This window comes from Coloeus monedula, assembly GCF_965178545.1.
Source record: "Coloeus monedula genome assembly, chromosome: 1".
Taxonomy (NCBI): domain Eukaryota; kingdom Metazoa; phylum Chordata; class Aves; order Passeriformes; family Corvidae; genus Coloeus; species Coloeus monedula.
In genome coordinates, this window is record NC_138781.1 from 136,941,730 (window position 1) to 136,959,716 (window position 17,987).

A 17,987-nucleotide genomic window follows, 5' to 3' on the forward strand; every position below is an offset into this window, starting at 1 on the left:
CAGAAGGGCTGGGGCTGAGAGGGCCGTCCATTGATAAAGGATTAGACCAGAGAAAAGTGATTAATGACTGCCAGCACAGTTTCATAGAAAATCAGTCCTGCAGGCAAACTCATTTTCCTTCACTGACAAGATTACTGACTTCATCAATAATGATGGGCAGGGGCATAATGGACTTTCTTGAGATGTTTGACTTCACAGCATGATGCTCAGAGCAACGATAAAGCACTAGATCAATACAGGATGTATCACATGGACTAGGAGAGGTTAGCTGGCAGACTGCAAAGGGTCGTGGTCAAGCCGACCATCTGCCAGTGAGTTTCTATTTTGGGTAGAGGAAGGTCTTCAGGAATCAGCAGTAGATGTCATGCTCCTCCTAACTTCCATTAATAATGTTGGAATCCAAGAGGCACTTCACAAAAGCTAATGTCAGCCTTGGGAGAGCTTCTCCAGGCTCATTTTCTAGAGGGATCGAGTCCTTTGGTGGGAGGTTGTGAACAGGAGTATAATCTGGCTCTTGTGTGTCATTCTCTGGAAGACCCTACCCTGCACTGCCCTGAGTGAGCACATCTCGCCATTTCCCAGTGGCAGTACCTGTGACTTTTCCCAGCAAATTCACTTCTAATAAAACCCGTGGCTGACACTGAGCTAGACTGCCTGAGAACTTGAGTTCAGCCACTAATGTGTGCTACAGAGATAAATGCAAAGAAATGTAAAAGCCTGAACAATACAGATGAGCATACAGTTTGACAACTGTGCCTGGGATGCAGTGACCCTGTAAGCAGCCTAGGGATTTAAGAGCCAAAAGCAGAGTCCCTGGGTTGTTTTGCTGTTTGCAAAAATTGCTCTTGGGATTTATGGACAGAAAAAAGAGCAATTAATAGTAATAGAGAGGAGACTTCCCTTCTCTGTTGGTAATGTGGGTTTTCTCCATTTATTTATGGAGTCTGGTTGTAAAAAACAGTGCTTAAAAGTCAGAGAACATGCAGAAAATTTCCTCAAAAAATATAAAAGCTGGATATATTGTAGTATGATGAGAGACAATCAGCTTTTCCTGCTTCATTTACGAGAAAGAAGACCAAGAGGTAGGGCCATCAGAGGTTTCACATGCAAAATAATGAGGTATTAGCAGGCTGTTTAAATTAGATGTGAGGCATAATGCTAATGAGCAGCTGGAAGCTAGTCCAAGTTAAATTCATTTAAAACCAAGAATTAGTGTGTATTTTGTCATTTGTATTGGAGATTAGTGATGGGGAAAAACTACCAAGAGCTGTGATGAATTTTGAACAGTTAATGCCACCTGTTTAACAAAGTTTTGAAGCTGTTCTGCATCTGCTTTGAAGCTGATTACGCCTCTTGTGTCTTAGCTGTGGTCCCAAGTACAAATGGTTCAACTGGAACCCCATGTACCTTTACCTGGAAGGGCTACATCAGTTGGCATAAGGTTGTTATATTTGGTTCAGAGTAAATACACTCTGTCTGAGCGGGAAAAAGCAAAGGGGAGATGTGAAGGGTACATCCACTGTTATCAGATACTCGGACATGGGACAAGATGAAACTAAATGCAAGCAATTACATCATAAATGCAGTGCCATTTGGGTGTGATCCCTCCTGATGGTTTGCAAATAAGCCTTGGAGTTGCCTTGCCCTCAATCCCTTTGCAGTGGTCTGCCGGGGTAGGCAGGAAACCAGGACTGTGCTTCTTCCTGGCATCCTTACAGTTTCTGTTCCTCTAAAACTGCTTTGCATTTGGGGAATGATATTTTAGGGGGCACAATTCCATAAGGTAAATGAAAAATACCAATTGTTCTTCAAATTCGTTACTGAATTGAATCTGGAAGAAACTGTGCATTAGGTAACGGGATACATTTAGCAGTCTCAGAAGAACTTTCTGTTTGCTCCAAGGTGATGAAAATCCTGTGTCTTTAACCATTTCTACTTCCCTTCAGTAGTATCTGGGATCATTATATAGTTACTTTGGTGCACATCTGCCAGATTTCAGTCTGTCTGTCAGTGATGAGTTATAGCTACTGTGAAATTCTCCATGTATTTTTAGCAAGATGGTGAGTACATATCAGTAAGCTGGGCAGGGCCATAGCTGAAAATGTTGCAATTATGTCCACAAGGTGTTTGGTAACATCAGTCTGTACTGGCTGCTTCTTTCCTAGCCACAGTGTCTTTGGAAACTTTCTGTTGCCTTTAGATACCCAACTGCGCACTGGTGTGCTACTTAATTGCCATAGATGGCAAGAGCATCTTAACATGAAGGGTCGTGTAAAATAAGTAAATGTTACAAATTTTGCATTTGGTAACTTTGATGGTGATCATGTGATCAAAGTTTCTAAGAGTTACACTGGATGTCTTGGTCATTATCATTGTCATTTAAAAAGCAAAAACTTTTGCATACAGCAAATCCAACATGTGTAAAATAAAAATCATTTTAGTTCTTGGTCTAAGCAGAGGTCTAAAGTAGTTTAACCTAAAGCACATTTCTTTCTTTTAACCCCACTAAATCTTTGATATATGGGCATTTTAAAGCTGTCAAATTAAACACTTCTCATATATGAAATGGATTGAAGCAGAGGTGCAGAACAGGATGGTCTGCAACTTAGTTATGCAAACTTTTTTTTAATCAAAGTACAAGACTGTGACAGTTCATCTAAACAAAATTCCGAAGTATATTAAGTAGCTTAACTGTGGGACTGCCTGCAATGCTGCTGCCTGACAGTTCAGGTGGCATCAGTCATGATTTTAAATCCATGGAGAAATGCCTAGAGAACATAAAAGAGATTAACCTAAAGAAATTTTTCCTATAAACTAAAGCTGAAAACCAAAATATCCTTTCTGACATTTTTAATGCCATTTTGTAATTCCAAAGAAGTACCACTAACTTCATAGCAGAGCTTTGCAAATTCTACAGACACATTGCTGTTTTCTTTCAATTTTATAAGATTTTGATACTTGGAGGATTGTAACTTGGAATGACAATCTGCACCATATTTTAAAGGGGATTTTTTGTGGTCCAAGGGGAAGGAAGTTATGAAAGGTTATGCAAGCAGGCTGAGGGAATGAGAAACGGCTTAAGCTTTGTCATTTTTATTCTTCTTGTGCATTTGTACAGTACCAATGCAGTAGAAATGTACTTTCCATGCATGTTTTAGAGTCTTTTTAAGTGTTTAATAGGGCCTTGAAATGAATAAGCAGTAATTTTTTAAAATTAGAAGTGTGTCAGGTATATTATTATGCACACAGCCCTCTCCCTGTCTGTGACAAGGTTATAAATGACACTTTAATTATGACTTTAGCATGGCAGTGCAACACCATTACAACTACCTTTTGTTTGTATAGAAAATTTCATCATCTTCTGCTGCAAAATCACTCCTGTATTTCCAGCTGTAGGCTTGATTTTTCCCACCCAGATGTATTTCAGTCTCAGCTTCATCAAACCTTGCACAACATTTGACACTGATCTTTTTCCAGAAGTTGCAGCACCAAGCCTGGTGCCTGGAACCTTCCCAGCAGCACGATTTCAGCTACTGGTCTTCCCACAGGAGAGCAAACTCCCAGCACAGGAGCAGAATTTCTTGTCCCACCTCACACATCCATATCAGTGTTTAAGTTCATCACTATAGTCAGTGAAGGCCAATGGTTTGGTTCATCTAAACCACTCTTGGTACCTGCTTTCTGCAGGAATTAATGAGATTTTGGGAACAGTTGCAGCCATGGGATGGGACCCCAAGCGTTGCCTGATGGCACCAGTTCCATGTACCAGGTGAGACTGGAGCCAGTTGAGATGCTTCCTACAATCTTTCCTGCTTCTTTGCCAAAAGCTGCAGGTTTTGTAAATTGGTTTTCCTACAGCACTAAAGGGGTCTGTAGTTGTGACTTAATATCAGACTTCTCTTAGGCTGGCCCAGCCCAGTTAGCAAAAAAAGACAAAGGGATTTCTTCCATGCTGATCCAATGCTCCTGGGCTATCCATTACCCTGAAGGCTTTGTCTCCCATACAGAAAGCCTGGAAGCTCTGGAAGGGACTGACTTCAGTTTTCACACCCTGCACCAAAATCTCACAGGCAGCTCTGGCATCTTCACGGCATGGGTGCAGCACCCACTGCCTCGCTGGGGCTGCTTACACCTCTCATCTCTTCAGGACAGAGACTCAGAAAGCTGAGCCTGAAGAGGACAAACCACAGTATTTGTTCCTCATGCGCTCTCCTGGCTTTGCTGAATTATGTGCTGAAACACTGGTGCTGACTTAAGGGAAGGCCAGGCACTGCTGAGCAGTACATCCTGCACCAGACTTGACCAGGGTTCATGGCTCCAGATGTTCCTGCTTTTAAAGGTAGTGGGAACTTCCTTGGTCATTTTCCTGCCCTCCTCTTGCCCCCATGCAAATCCCATTTGAGCTGATGTCTAGAAACAGGCCATTAGGTTATGGCCAAGAACATAGCATCCAGTCTTTGACCAGTGGCTGGGTCCCAAAAACCAGTGTGTAGCAGAACCAAAGTCTTAATAGGAATTTTTTATTACATTCACAAATTATTTTGACTTTATTTTTAATGGTAGATCAGTACTGAAAAAATCATTTGGGTACAGTTTTTACTGTAACTGTCCTTGACTGACCAGACTTTCTAACTTTCTAACTTAGTGTCTCCCTCCTGCAAGCAGGAGGGCAGGTTGGGGCATTAATACTTAAATTTTATGCATATAAGGTTTTTGTTTAATTTTTAGTGCATTGTTTCTTGGCATATAGTCTTGCTTTCTTGGTCTCTGGGTAACTGCATCCACTATATGTAGAATAACCTTTTGTGGGGAAAAAAAAAAAAAAAAGTAGTAACTTACTGAATTATAGCAAGCTAGTTCCCTACAAAAACTGTACCTCGATAAAGAAGATAACATGATAAAAACTTCAGCCATGGAATTCAGTAGAGGAACAGAAACATTGCTGTCAAGAAGCGGAAAATGTGCTTATGTAACATTTATCTGCAAATGGTTACAGCTGCTGTTGATGTTAACCACTCTGAACAGTTCATGGAAGCGCTAAATAAAGAGCTATTCTCAGTAGCAGCTGTCCAAAAAAAGATAATTTCCTGATGCACTGGGCTGAGTGCTGGAATAAGGGTTATTAAGGGGTTACTCTGGATTTACACCATCATTGCCAAGAATACAGTTGTAGCTTGGTCTAGTTAATTGTCCTGACAAGGATGCAGAGCTGGCCTGGTTAAGTAATTAGACCTGTAAGGGAAAAGGGAGTTGTGTGGAAGGAACTCTTGCATTCAGATATAATGAGCTACTGTTGCAGTGGAGCTATCTTTTGTGGAGAGCAGCTCTGTCTATGAACAATGGTTTATTCTAACTGAAACAGGAACTTGTGTCTTGCAATATTTTAGAACTAGTTGGAACATTCATTTTAAAGGGCGTGGAGATTTTAAGCAATAAAAAATACAGTAACATTTTTAGAGGCTGTTTTTCAGTCACTGATCCTAAAGTGTTTCACAGCTGTAAATCACTAGAACCTGTGCTGAGCAGGAAGATTCATTTTGTCACCTCTATTTCATGTATGCAGTAACAGAAGGGCCTGGGGCACATTTCAACTTGAAATCGTGACACGGCTCCCAGAGAAGTAGTCCAAATTTGGCCTAAATAAGATGGAGCAGAATAGACTCAGAGTATTTTGAAATGTCATAAAATATTTAGGTGAAAGGATTACGCTGTCCAGTTTTTCCTGCTTTGACTTTCTGGAAAGAGCTGCTACTGCTCTTTGGCAACCAGTGCCAGTGTAATGGTTACTCAGTAAGTGTAAGATTTGCTTGCCATTTCCCATGATGGAAGATTTCCTGCTGCAAGGTTCTCAGACTTCTCCTAGTTTGTGTCAGATACAAACCCAGTGTGCACCGAAGAAAAGAGAGCCCACACCACATCCAAGGCAGAAAGCAAATCCCTCAGCCCTCCAGGAAGCCTTTGGCATCTGAGTCTTCACAATGCCTGTTGTAGCCACACTTACGGAAACTGGTTGCTGGTGGGGAGAGCTGATTTCGTAGATCACAGAAGGATTTGTAAGCTGTTAATTATTGAATGCACTAGTTGAATGGCTCTTCAATGACTTGTGCAATTGACTCACAGTGTGTTGCTTATTTTTGCTTATGCAGCCCAACAATTTTCCCTACAAGGAAGAGATTATGTCTGTGAACCCTACGTGTCTGGTTGTGATTATCCTCCTTTTCATAAGTATCATTTTGGCTTTTAAGGTAAGTGCATTATTGTGTATAAAGTCTTCTTCTGATCATGGGTGGAATGTCCCTTGCTGGGAGGTCTGTCTTTAGAAGAGGTCTGGGTATCTACACCCCCAGCAGCCTGATACCTATATGAAACAGGGTTACAGACATCATGAAAAAAATGTGAAAAATCTCATAGACAACCACAAGAACATATAGGCCACAATGGGGAAGTGTGGTGCTTGTAGGAGGACCTCATGACTTATGAATCCTTTGAAGCAGAGGATCATCTAGTGGACAAGGGAGAGCCTGTTGATACAGACTCCTTGTTTTTTCAGAACATGTTTGGCAGTATCTCTCATCAAAAGCTTTAAAAAGCACCTTAAGTTGTGTAGGGAGACAACAAAAGGGAGTCTCACAGACTGTGGATAGGGAATAGGGAATAAAGATAGATTATCAGTCTTTCCAACACTGCAACCCATGCATTTTGGTGCAGTCATAAGAGATCTGGGAAGGGGAAGGAAATCTAACAACCTTTTTTTTTTAGTGTTATTCAAAATAGGGAAAGCAATTAGCCAAGAAGTCCTTGCAGGAGAATCTCATGGAATGGCAGAAAAACTCAGTGGTGAAAAATGCTAAGTAGTGGGCACAGAGGAAACATGCTCTTGTTTTACAAACACTGTAGTGGACTCTGAAGGAAGCGTGACCACTTGTAAAAGGGGTCTTGTAGCTGTAACAGATAGACCTGTGAAAATATTAGCTTAGCTCATTTCTGGTCAAACAAGTAAATCAAATGCTAAGAATGTTAAGAAAGCAATAGAAAAGCCAAAAATATAAATTGTATCATTTCTTAGTCAGTTTTGATGCCCACTGTCTCTGGAAGCATAGCTTCCCTTCTGGTGCCCTGTGTCAGAAAGAATTTTGTAGAGTAGGTAAGTAAATCCAAGCAATCTCTCCTGGAAGGAGCAACATAAAGAACTGTCAGACCAGGCAACAGAAAGACACAGGGAATGAGAATTTATTTGCTGTTACGAAAACCTAGTGGGTGAGAGGGCTGGAGGTGGCAGGTACTGGGCAAAGGGGAGATGTAGCAGGCAAAGAGGAGATGTAGCATCACCCAGAGCAGCCAGAAAGGACTCATGTGAAACCACCACAACCAGGTTGATTGTCCAGTGAGTCCAGCCCTCACCTGCTGTGGCTCAGAAGTTCAAAAAGAGCTCAGAATAAGATCAGACAAATCAGTGTAGGAAAAACAACAACCTGTGGCTCCAACTAGCACTCTGAGCATTGGACCTCTTGTAAAGTATGCTGTTATGTTTGCCCTCTTCTTGCACCCTTCTGCAAGTTTCTCACAGCACAGGGCTGCTGGTTTTGTATTTCTTGTGTGGGACTTTATTTCAGATTAGTCTTGCTCTCTCTGCAGAGCAATTTTGCATTAGGTTAGAGAAGTCCCAAAGAGTCACAATGACACCAAAGATGTTCCTTCCAGGCAACACATTTGACAGGATATACAGGGAATGTTACTGTGGCAAAAGAGGTAGATAAGGTTATTGAAGCTACTTCAAAACTGGGGAAAGAAACCTAACAGATAGGGTGTATTAAGGAGCTGTTGGAAGCAGTGTTCACTTTTTTTCTGTGATTTGGCAATACAATTTAGCCTTCTGGCCTTATATGTTCACAACCGTACAGTTGATTTTATTTGCACTTCTAAGAAATATGTGTGAATTTAATAAATACATAGATTTTTCAGGTTCCACAAGGAATGTGTTCCAAAAAATTTTTTCTGATGCAACCAACAGCTCATTTTTACCCCATGTGGGCCTGGTGTTTCCTTGAGTAAGTATGTCAAGGAAGCTTCAAGCTTATTAAAAAAAAAGGCAACTATAATTGGAATGGCAGAAATGCTTACTACAGAGGCAAGAAACCTAAGAAATTAATAGTGCGAAAGAGTCATTTTGTTTTAAAGTGGTAACTTGTGTTTTTTCCAAGAGTATATGTGGCTCATATAATGCTCATTCTAGCAATATATTATCATATAAATGAGTCACAAAAAATATGACTCACACAGAAACACATGCTAAATTCCAGTTAGCATTTTCATTTTAATTTCTTATGTTTCCAGAAGAGCTGTTGTGCAGATTTACAGAATCTGCTCCATCAACTGAAAGCTGAACACACACAGATGCATCACATTTTATCTCTGATAGACTTAACAGATGGTACCACATTTATATACTGAAACTGGGAAGGTACTGTGTGTAAAAAAATACGCCTGAGCTTCCTCTCTCTCTGGAGTTCAACTAGAAAGAGGGAGAGGAACCAAGACATTGTGACCTAGGAAAAGTTACAGTAGGAAAAGCCGCATTCAACTGGTGGGAAATACAAAACAGAATCACCTAATTCCTCAGAAATATTTGGTATTATGACTCTTTTTTTTAGGTGAAGCTACATGGATAGGAAAGCACTACTGAGAAGAAAGCAACATTATGCAATATTAGATGTTGGGTTTGTGTTTTGCAGTCATGGGTTTGTGAAAAGGGAAGGGAGACAAGAGAGGGTGATAAGAAAGCTAGCCAGCTAACCACACACAAACGCTTGTCTTTTTAGTCCTTATGATTTACTTGGATCTGAAGCACCTAATGGGAATTTCAGGTGGTTTCACACCAAACACTTTTCAGAGTAGACCAAAATGTGTTATTCCATTCACTGTTCTTGTCTAGAAACTGAACTGGAGTTGCATACCATGAAACATAGATGTTTCCTATCTGTCTGAGGAGGGGCATCCAGCAGCATAAATGTGTTTGTATACATGTACACAGGACTTCACATGGCATGTAGCCAACACAGTGGCTTTTGAATCGTGTGCTCTGCAGCTGGTTTGGAGAAGAGGGCCTTGGTTTTCTCCAGCCAGCCCCAGCTGCTGAGTCAGAGTAGCTGAGGCTTCACCCTCCCCATCATGGGCAGGCCCAAATGAGCTCAGATGAGCACAAACACAACCAGATTAAATGTTTTCCCCAGGCTGTCCCAAGCACTCTGCAGCTCTTCCCTGGCCTTTCTCTTTCTGAAAAGCAGGTAGGAAGAGGTAGCTGCCAGTGGGGCAGCCAAAAGGTTCAGTGAGACAGGCTGGTCTTCAGCAAACTGAGTATTAGCACTGTTCTCCATAATATGCCTGTAAGCTGCACGTACAAGGTGTTGAGCCTGGAGCTGAGACCGCTCTGCACATCCTGGTGTCCTCAGCAGATGGGAAAGGGTAATGTAGAATGAAGTTATGTGCTCGCCCTGAGGGATTTGGTATCTCAGCCCAAGGGGATGCTTCCTGGCAGGGGGAGCCCTGACCTGCAACACATCCCCCCGTATCTGCTACCTTCCTGCAGGGCTGATGGAGCAGCAGTTGGGACCATGAACACAGCCCCAACAGCCAAGCTCTGATCCCCACTCCCAGGAATGGCCAACACATAGCCATGAGGTTGCCACCTGTTCCACAAAAGCCTAGGACAAGTCCCAGCACTGATGATGACAGGATACTTAGGAGAGAAGCATTTCTAAAGCAGGGGTCAATTGTTTTAAATTGCATACCTCAGTGTGTGTGACTGTGAGCCAACAGGTGATGTCCTGGCCACTGTAAGGTGCCATATAGAGTGCTGCAGACCACTGGTTTGGTTTGATATTATTAATTCTTTCCAGTCACAACATTTCTTTCAGTTCTAAGCAGTTGTTCTTGTACAGCCTTTTTATACTCACAAGGTTCACATTCTAGTGTGCTGAGAAGAAGGATTTAATTGCAGATTTTATCAGCACAGCAACCCATTGTTTCTGTAACACCAACATGGGAAATATATGTGGTCAACTGGTCTGCTATTATCATGCCTCTGAAATCTTCATATACATTTCAGTTAGTATAGAAATCTCTATGTCATTTTCACCAGTTACTGAAGCCCATCCCAGCTCTGTAAATAGAAAATTCCAAGCAGCCGGGGAGTCAAATGGGATTCAGGGCAGGCAGCTACTAACCTGAGGGGGCTCTCTTGGGTCTGTGGTGCTCACCCTGCACTTGCTGCCAGCGAGGGATCACACAGAGGGCTTCTGTGACCCAGATCAGCACAGACTTTCCCTTGCTGTGTTACAAGAAGCAGCTCAATACAAGAACGTCTTAATTTCCACAAAGATGCTGGTCAGTCATCTGGTCAGGCACGCCTGATGAGCACAGGTCTGCAGTTCATTACTGTTGTTATGCAGCCTAACAACTGTCTCTGCAGCTGCAACAGCAAGAGGCAAGGTGACAAGGTTTTGTGGGTTTCAGATCCTTAGGGTCTCAAGTAATTTCCCACCATCCAAAGGGGAAGAGTGAAAACTGGTTAGAAGTGGGCACAGTGCCTGTTTCTACATTCAGCCTTCTTACACACCTGTCCATTCTCGTGGTGGTTGCTTGGGGCTGCCTCCCCCAAAAGGTGTCTGTCACCAGTCTGTGCTGTGGTATGCAGGAGATCCAGTAAGGGTGGATTAGGCTGAGGGAGTTCAGGCCTTTTATGCAGGGCCAATTTCAAGTGTGAACATTAGTCTCCTGAGATAAAAATCAATATATTTATATACTGTGTGTCCAGCCACGCATTTTAAGGCAGTGTTTGAAACCTCAGCCAAGTCTTTCAGGAAAGAAAACTGGTAACTGAATCAGGAACCCCATTTAATGGTGCAGCAGTATTGGTAGAAAATAATTACTGGGAACAAGCTTAAATAAAGTTACAGGTTGAGGAAAACAAGTTTCTGTGACTCATGATTTGCAGGCCAGCAGCACATGTCCAAAGCACTTGGACAAGGATGTGCTCCGAGTTGCTGCCACTGACCCTATGTGGGTCAGTGTCTCAGGGCCAATTCCTTGGTGTGTGCTGGCTGATGACCTCCTTAATTGAAGGAACAGACCTCACCCACTGAGAAACAGCCCATGCATGCAGAAGCAGGGCTGATTAGAGCTAGGGTTCAGAGATGGGAGAGCTGGTAGGGGCTCATTGTGGGGTTAAGTGTGTTTTATTTACTACATGGAATGGGAGCATTCAAAAATAAATTTCCTGCTAGCTTTTCCCAGATAGGATTATATTATCCAAAGCAGGGCTTCCCTCACTTTGGATTTTGACAGGAGGAGTATAGAAATAGTTTTGAAAATAGGTAGGCTTAATATAAAAGGTTTCTTATAAAGACAGGCTGTGTCCCCACAGAAGTGTACTATATTCACTCTCCGTTCTTCATTGGCTCTTATGCCTTTTGCAGGCCATAGTATCTGAGCAGTGAAAGCTGCAGAACTACTTATTACTACTTAAAATTAACGATGACATTTTACTTAATTCTGGAAAAGATGCAATTCTCCACGTATGTGCCTTTACTTGTTTCAGTAGCCTGGGGCAGGTTTGTACAGCCCACAGCTTGGTCTGTAGAGCCTGTCTAATCTTCCCTTGGGACTTAGCTCACTCCAGAAGCCTTTTGCTTTCTCCATTTGATGGCCAAAAGTATTGTCAAAGTCTGCAACACCTCCAAGTCAATCCAGGGGTCTGTAAGGTGCTGTGAAAAAAAGAGGAGGCAAATTTACCCGATTTTAGCCAGGTCAGCCCTGGTGGAAAAAAAACTTCATGATCTGGAAGTGAGCCATCAGTGAGTCACGTGGAATCCTGAAAAACACAGCTCATGTCTGTCGGCTCTGGAGACAGAGGAAGCACAAGGCAGCTGAAAGGGATAGGAGGCTTTTGGAAGGCCATCAGTGCAAGTGAGTCACAAAAGTATGACTCACTCAGTGAGACATGCAAATTCAGTGCTGGCAGTTTAATCTGCATGTGTTAGGTTTGGGGAAGAATTGCTGTGCAGACCTACTAAGTAAAAATATAAGTTGGGCACTATCAAAACACAAAGTTCTCCTCATCACTGTCATGTGTGATTACATGGGTGTCTTGGTTTGAAAGAAAACAAAAGGAAAAACCCTAACCTCCAACAATGGGAAGCAGAAAGCTCCAGAGAGAGCTGCTTTAGTCCTGCCAGCTGTTACCAACATCCTGCAGATCTGACTCCAGCTCCTCCACATCTTCCTGCCTCTTATCTTCCTTCCAGTCATTTTGCTCATCTTTGCTGCCCAAACTGGAATCTCTCCTGCTTGTGAAGGAGATGGTGACTTGTGAGCATTTTGCCCAACCAGTTAAAAAAGTGGAGACAACTAGCTGACAGGTGGCAAAAGAACAAAATCAGTGAACTTTATAAACTTGCAGTAGGTTTATTGCAAGGTTTTTACACTGGGGGAAAAAAAGTATTTTAAACAATATTTAAAAGGTCAGAAATAACTTCAGATGTCAATAAAAACTTTTACTTTGGCAATTTTCTCTAGTCAGGCAAGAAGAGCAAGACCATTCCAGTCATATGGAATACAGTGATTTAATATGCCCCCTTTATATATTGAAAGCCACAGTAAGGTCTCCCCAGAACCTTCTCTTCTCAATTCTAAAGAACCCCAAATCTGTCAGTATGAGGAAGAGTGTTGGATTACTCACAGAACCCCGAGACATTCTCATAGTCACTGCAACCAGGGAAGTGACTGTCCTGTGCTTCTGTCATGCTGATATTCATATTTATATATGGAATGGAAATGCTCTAACAGAAAAAGTCCATGGTTTATTTTCTGCACAGAATAATAAATCTCTTTTCTTTGCAGGGTTACTTGATAAGCTGTGTGTGGAACTGTTACCGGTACATTAATGGCAGAAACAACTCGGACGTGTTGGTGTACATTACCACCAATGACACCGCGGTAAGGATGTTAGATGGCAAACATTTGTGTAATATTATGCATTTAAAGGCTTGATTTTATATTTCTGACTCTTTAGTTAACCACCTTAATTCCTCTGACAGCCCTCATCTGGTGGTGTTTGGACTTGAAACTCAAGGGACTGGCATGCAATGGTTGCAAATAACATCTATTGCTAAAATGCTGATTTTAGGCATATAATCTGTTAAATAATCTGTGTTAATCATAAACAACAGTTGATGTCGTGGCCCCAGGAATGACCCCCGGTTCTGAGCTCCAGCTGTGTGATGATGTGGACAGTGGAGGGCCTGATTAGGACTCAAAGATGCCATGGTCTACACCTGCTATGAAATTTGGATTTATCTATAGAAACTGTGATTTAGGACCCTGAACATGGGGTGTAGTGCTTTACAAACTCACAGAGAGGAGCTAAAAGGCAGCAAAAGTTCAGTGATTTGTTTCCCAGTGCATGATTGGGTTTGTATGGTAAGGAGACCAAATGAAACAAAGATCAACATGAAAGCAATTAATAAGCAAATTTTAACCTCAAAGAATGGAAGGCGTAAGTTCACTTTATAGTAGTTTAGTGCTTACATGCACATGTGCAGGACATGATTGCTAAGCATGATGTCTTGCTTTTTGCAAAAGGCACTTGTCCTGGTTTGAAAGACAGGTGTCTGCTAAGGAAAGCAGGAGCTCCCCTTGGAATGGCAGATGCGACCCCCCTTCCCTCCAAGTTATTATAATTTTGAAATCAAGGGGCTTTCAGGGAAAGATATGGGAAATAGGAATAACAGTTCTTCACTATTATCTATCTATATGTGTATAACCAGTCAAACAAACAGCAATAACTGTGGCAGTACCAGCAAACAATCACAAACCCAGTGCCAGCCTTCTCGGCTGTCGGGCCCTTTCCCCTCGGGTGCAGTTCCGCTCGCAGCCGGCAGGGGCGCTGGCGGCTCCCGGTGAGCAGGGCAGGTGCGATGGTTCCCCCGCGGCTGCAGGGGGCGCTCCGGAGCGAGCTCGGGGAGCACGCGGCACTGGCGCCCTGGGATCCCGGGAAGGGATGGGACAAAGGCTTCGCAAACCCCTGGGCAGCCGATCCCGGTGTCCGGCCGGACCCTCGGGAACAGCAGGCTGGAACGGCAGGCTGGAACAGCAGGGACGAGCACAAATTCCTGGTGGCAGACGAGATGCATCCAAACGGGGAACCCCCCGGAGGTCTGGGCAGGCAGGGCGAGCAGGGCTACAATGCAGCGAAGGCTCGAAGCAGTGGCGGGGGCAGGGCGGCTGCAGCCCGGCCTCCAGCGGGGCGGGGAAGGCGGGCTTTGGCATCCCCGGGCTTTTCCAGCAGAAGGGAAAAAGCAGCCTCCCTCTCTGTCCAAACGCTGGAGACCGATTGCCTGCGCACCCAGGTGAAACAAAAGAGTAGCCAGATGCACCCCACCCCATAGGCACCTCTTTTGTTTTTCTTAAATATCCAGCCATTTGTCCCCCTAGCAACACGTATGGGGAAAATTCCTTTAACAGAAAAAAAAAAAAAAACCACCCAAACAAAAAAAACCCAGGAGAGCTCCTAAAACCCCAACAGCACTGAAGGAATACAGGAAGAAAGGGTTTCTGGAAAAGAGCCAGTTCTGTTTGCAGTGGTATTGCCATGGAGCCGCTCAGTTCCGTCCAAGCTACACACTGAGCTTGCTGTGCCAGATCAGCCCCTGGGGCAACCCACTGGCTTATGTAACAAGGGTCTTTACACTATTTACATAACAGAAGGAGAGCAGCATGAACTTGGTCCTTTGGATCTTCTGGGTAAAATCCCGGTATGCCTTCCTCAGGTTTTCCTAATTGTGGGTGGTCTCCACAAACTGAGGTATTAGACTGTCAACTGTAATCCCTTGGAATGAATGATTCCCGTGCTGCAAGGGCTTAGAAAACCATCACTACTTTTACGTGAAAGATGTAACTCTTGCATAGTTATTTGTCTTCTATACCTGAAGCTTTGAGACAAACATTAGAAGTTTTACAGATCACGATCACAGCTGGCAACCAGGACATTTAAGTATAAAAGCATGGATTTATTGAAAGCTAAGAAGTATTACTATTTTCTTTACTGGAATCTATTTTGAGTATAACCAGGAGTTTTATGTGAAATAATTTTGATAGCTCTTTTGTTCAGCCTGCAGGTAGTTGTAACTCAGCTTCAAACATTGTTAACTCTACAACCCACAGAGCTGGCAGGCTCTGTAGCGGGAGGGGAAACTAAACTTACTTTTTAAAAGTTACATTAAAACCACCTGCCTCACTGCTGCCTTCATAAACAAAAGACTGTTTTTTAGAGATGCCTGGCTACCAAATCTCTTCTCAGTACTTTAGTAATTACCAAATGTTTCTGTGAGGAAAGGAAGCCCTTTTATCCCATTCACAGATGGCATTGGTAGACTGAGCCTTTAATTTAACTTTGCTTATCTTGATCTTACAAGACATCTAAAGCAGAAGCAGGTTTTGAGAAAGGTTGTGCATTCCTAGCTTGGGGGCTCTGACCACTGGACTCTTCTTCCTTCCCCAGTATTTATACTTCTTTGATTTTAATAAGGTGAGAATTTGGTCTTGTCAGGTATGATGCATCTTTCTAAGGAAGTTCAATAAGATGACATTAAATGAGAGAGCTGTTTGGGAATTTATCAGCTAACCAAAAAAATTCACTCAAAGATTCCTGTTTGTGAATACAGAAGGGCTCAGCAGCAATGCTGCTGCGGAAGGTTTTCTCAGGCCCAGACAGAAAGGCAAGAGGAGAATCATTACCAGACTGGGTTTTGCATTATTTATTTGAGGTGGAGGCAAGCTTCATTCAAACCCATGTCTAACTACTCCTCTCTAGTCAGGATGAGCACCTTCAGCCTTAGGTGACATAGTCCATATCCATCTCTTTCACATCCTTCCCTGACAAGCTGCATGAGCACCCACCAGCACAGTGCACTCAGTGATGTGATGGAGGAGCTGATGTGCTCCTGAGCAGCCTCTTTCTTTCTTCTGCACTTTGCTGAGCTTCAGAAGGAACGACAGTATGTGGGGTTAAATCCTCATCATTCTCCACCGTCAGTCAGAAGATAGTTCTTCCCTTCCTTCACCCCCTGAAATCACAGACTTAAGAAGATTATGTTTTTTGTATGTCTACATTGTGAAACAGAAACAAAACCCCCTCTCCACCTGACTATAAAAAAAGTAGTCTCAACACTGCTGGTTAAAGATGGTTTCAAAATGAAGCATGGAAGAATAGGGCTTTGAAAGTTAAATACCGAGGACCTGTGAGAGTTTAGAACTCTTGAGAAAACCTTACAAAATTTTGAAATGCTGTGATAGGCCACTACAGTCAGTTGAATTGTATAGTATTCTCCCAACATTCAAATGAACTTTTGTATTAAAATTATGGGTTTTCATTTTTATGAATGCTGGTAAACTTCTTTCAGCAGGGCTTCTTCATACCTATATGCCTTTAAATCATAAGCTACAAATTTCTTAAAAAAGATGAGTCCGTCTCTGCCCTCTTCTTTGAAATAAATGTGTCATTTTTAGAATCAAACCTGCTACCTGAATTCCAACAGAGCTGCAGGTCATACCTGCAGAGTATGTTCTCGTCTTCAGGGGTGGTTTTTGATATATACTTGTCATCAGCATTAGCTAAAAGAATCTGTACAAATGGAAGTAAAAATCTAAGCTTAAATATGAGAGTGGGTGTAATTACTATAGTTTAGAGTAAAACTTCTAAATATTATGGAATCATAGAATTACAGAATGGTTTGGGTTGGAAGGGACTTTCAAGATCATTTAGTTCCAACCCCCCTGCCACAGGCAGGGACACCTTCCACTAGACCAGGCTGCGCAAAGCCTCATCTTTGAACATTTCCAGGAATGGGCCATCCACAGCTTCTCTGGGCAACCTCTTCCAGTGTTTCACCACCCTCACAGTAAAGAATTTCTTCCTAATATCTAATTTACACCTACCCTCCGTTTAAAGCCATTCCCCCATGTCCTATCACTACATGCTCTTGTGAAAAGTCCCACTCCAGCTTTCTTGTAGACCCCCTTTAGATACTGGAAGGTGCTATAAGGTCTCCCTGGATGGAGCCTTCTCTTCTCCATTTTTGTGGTCCTCCTCTGGACTGGCTCCAACAGGTCCATGTCGTACTTATGATGAGGTCCCCAGAGTTGAAACAAGCTTTCTTGTTTATAGAAGGATTTTGTCTTAAAATCCAGCATTCCCTGTAGTGTGAATTGCTCCATGCTACCCATTTTCTCTGTTGCTCCCAGCACAGAAATTTCCAGTTAGTTCCCCTGGTCAAACTGGTTCTTATAAATAATGCTCATAGATCTGATCTGTAACTAACCTGTTATCAGCTACCAGATAATCTGATTTTTGTCAGTCAGTGTAAGTGGTTTAAGCCATCCTTTTTGCACATGTGCCATCTGGAACAAACATGCCTCCTCCCACTGCAGGCTATGAATGGGATATTCCTGCTGCCCTTTAGGTGAGAGATCCTCCTTCTGTGACCTCTGATCAAAGTTTGACACCATGTGAATGTGCCTGGCTTGGCTCCATCAACAGGCTCTGTTAAGATGTGGGGGGACCAGCTGATGCTGGGCAGGGGAATGGCCTGGACCCCAGGAGGGGGGAGGATGCGACACTCTTATGCTCCTGAGGACCTGAGAATCCAGCTATGTACATTCACAGCTGAGTCTCTAGGGAATATGGATCTCCCTTCTCTGAGTGTTTTTCCAATACTTCTCTCCCCTCAGTTTCTGGACGTGTCTGTAGGAGGTTTTAGCATGGCAGTAAGGTGGCTCCCCTGCAACAATCTGAGGATTGCTTTTTCCACTTTCCCAATCTATAGTAACCTGAGGATTGTTTTTTTCAGTTTCCCAATCTGGGATTGTTTTTTGCTGCCAGCTTCTCAAAAGCACCATGGATGAAAGTTAATTTTCCACACAAATTTAAACTG

The 17,987-nt window shown here is 42.9% G+C and overlaps 1 protein-coding gene across 1 annotated transcript in view; it reads left to right on the plus strand.

Moving 5' to 3' along the window:
• LAPTM4B (lysosomal protein transmembrane 4 beta) overlaps window positions 1-17,987 on the plus strand; it is a 61,695-nt gene that overhangs the window by 27,357 nt on the left and 16,351 nt on the right. Inside the window, exons 5-6 of the mRNA XM_082297201.1 lie at window positions 6,147-6,245; window positions 12,898-12,993. Of these exons, the coding sequence (XP_082153327.1) occupies window positions 6,147-6,245; window positions 12,898-12,993 (195 nt within the window). The remainder of the gene's footprint in view (window positions 1-6,146; window positions 6,246-12,897; window positions 12,994-17,987) is intronic.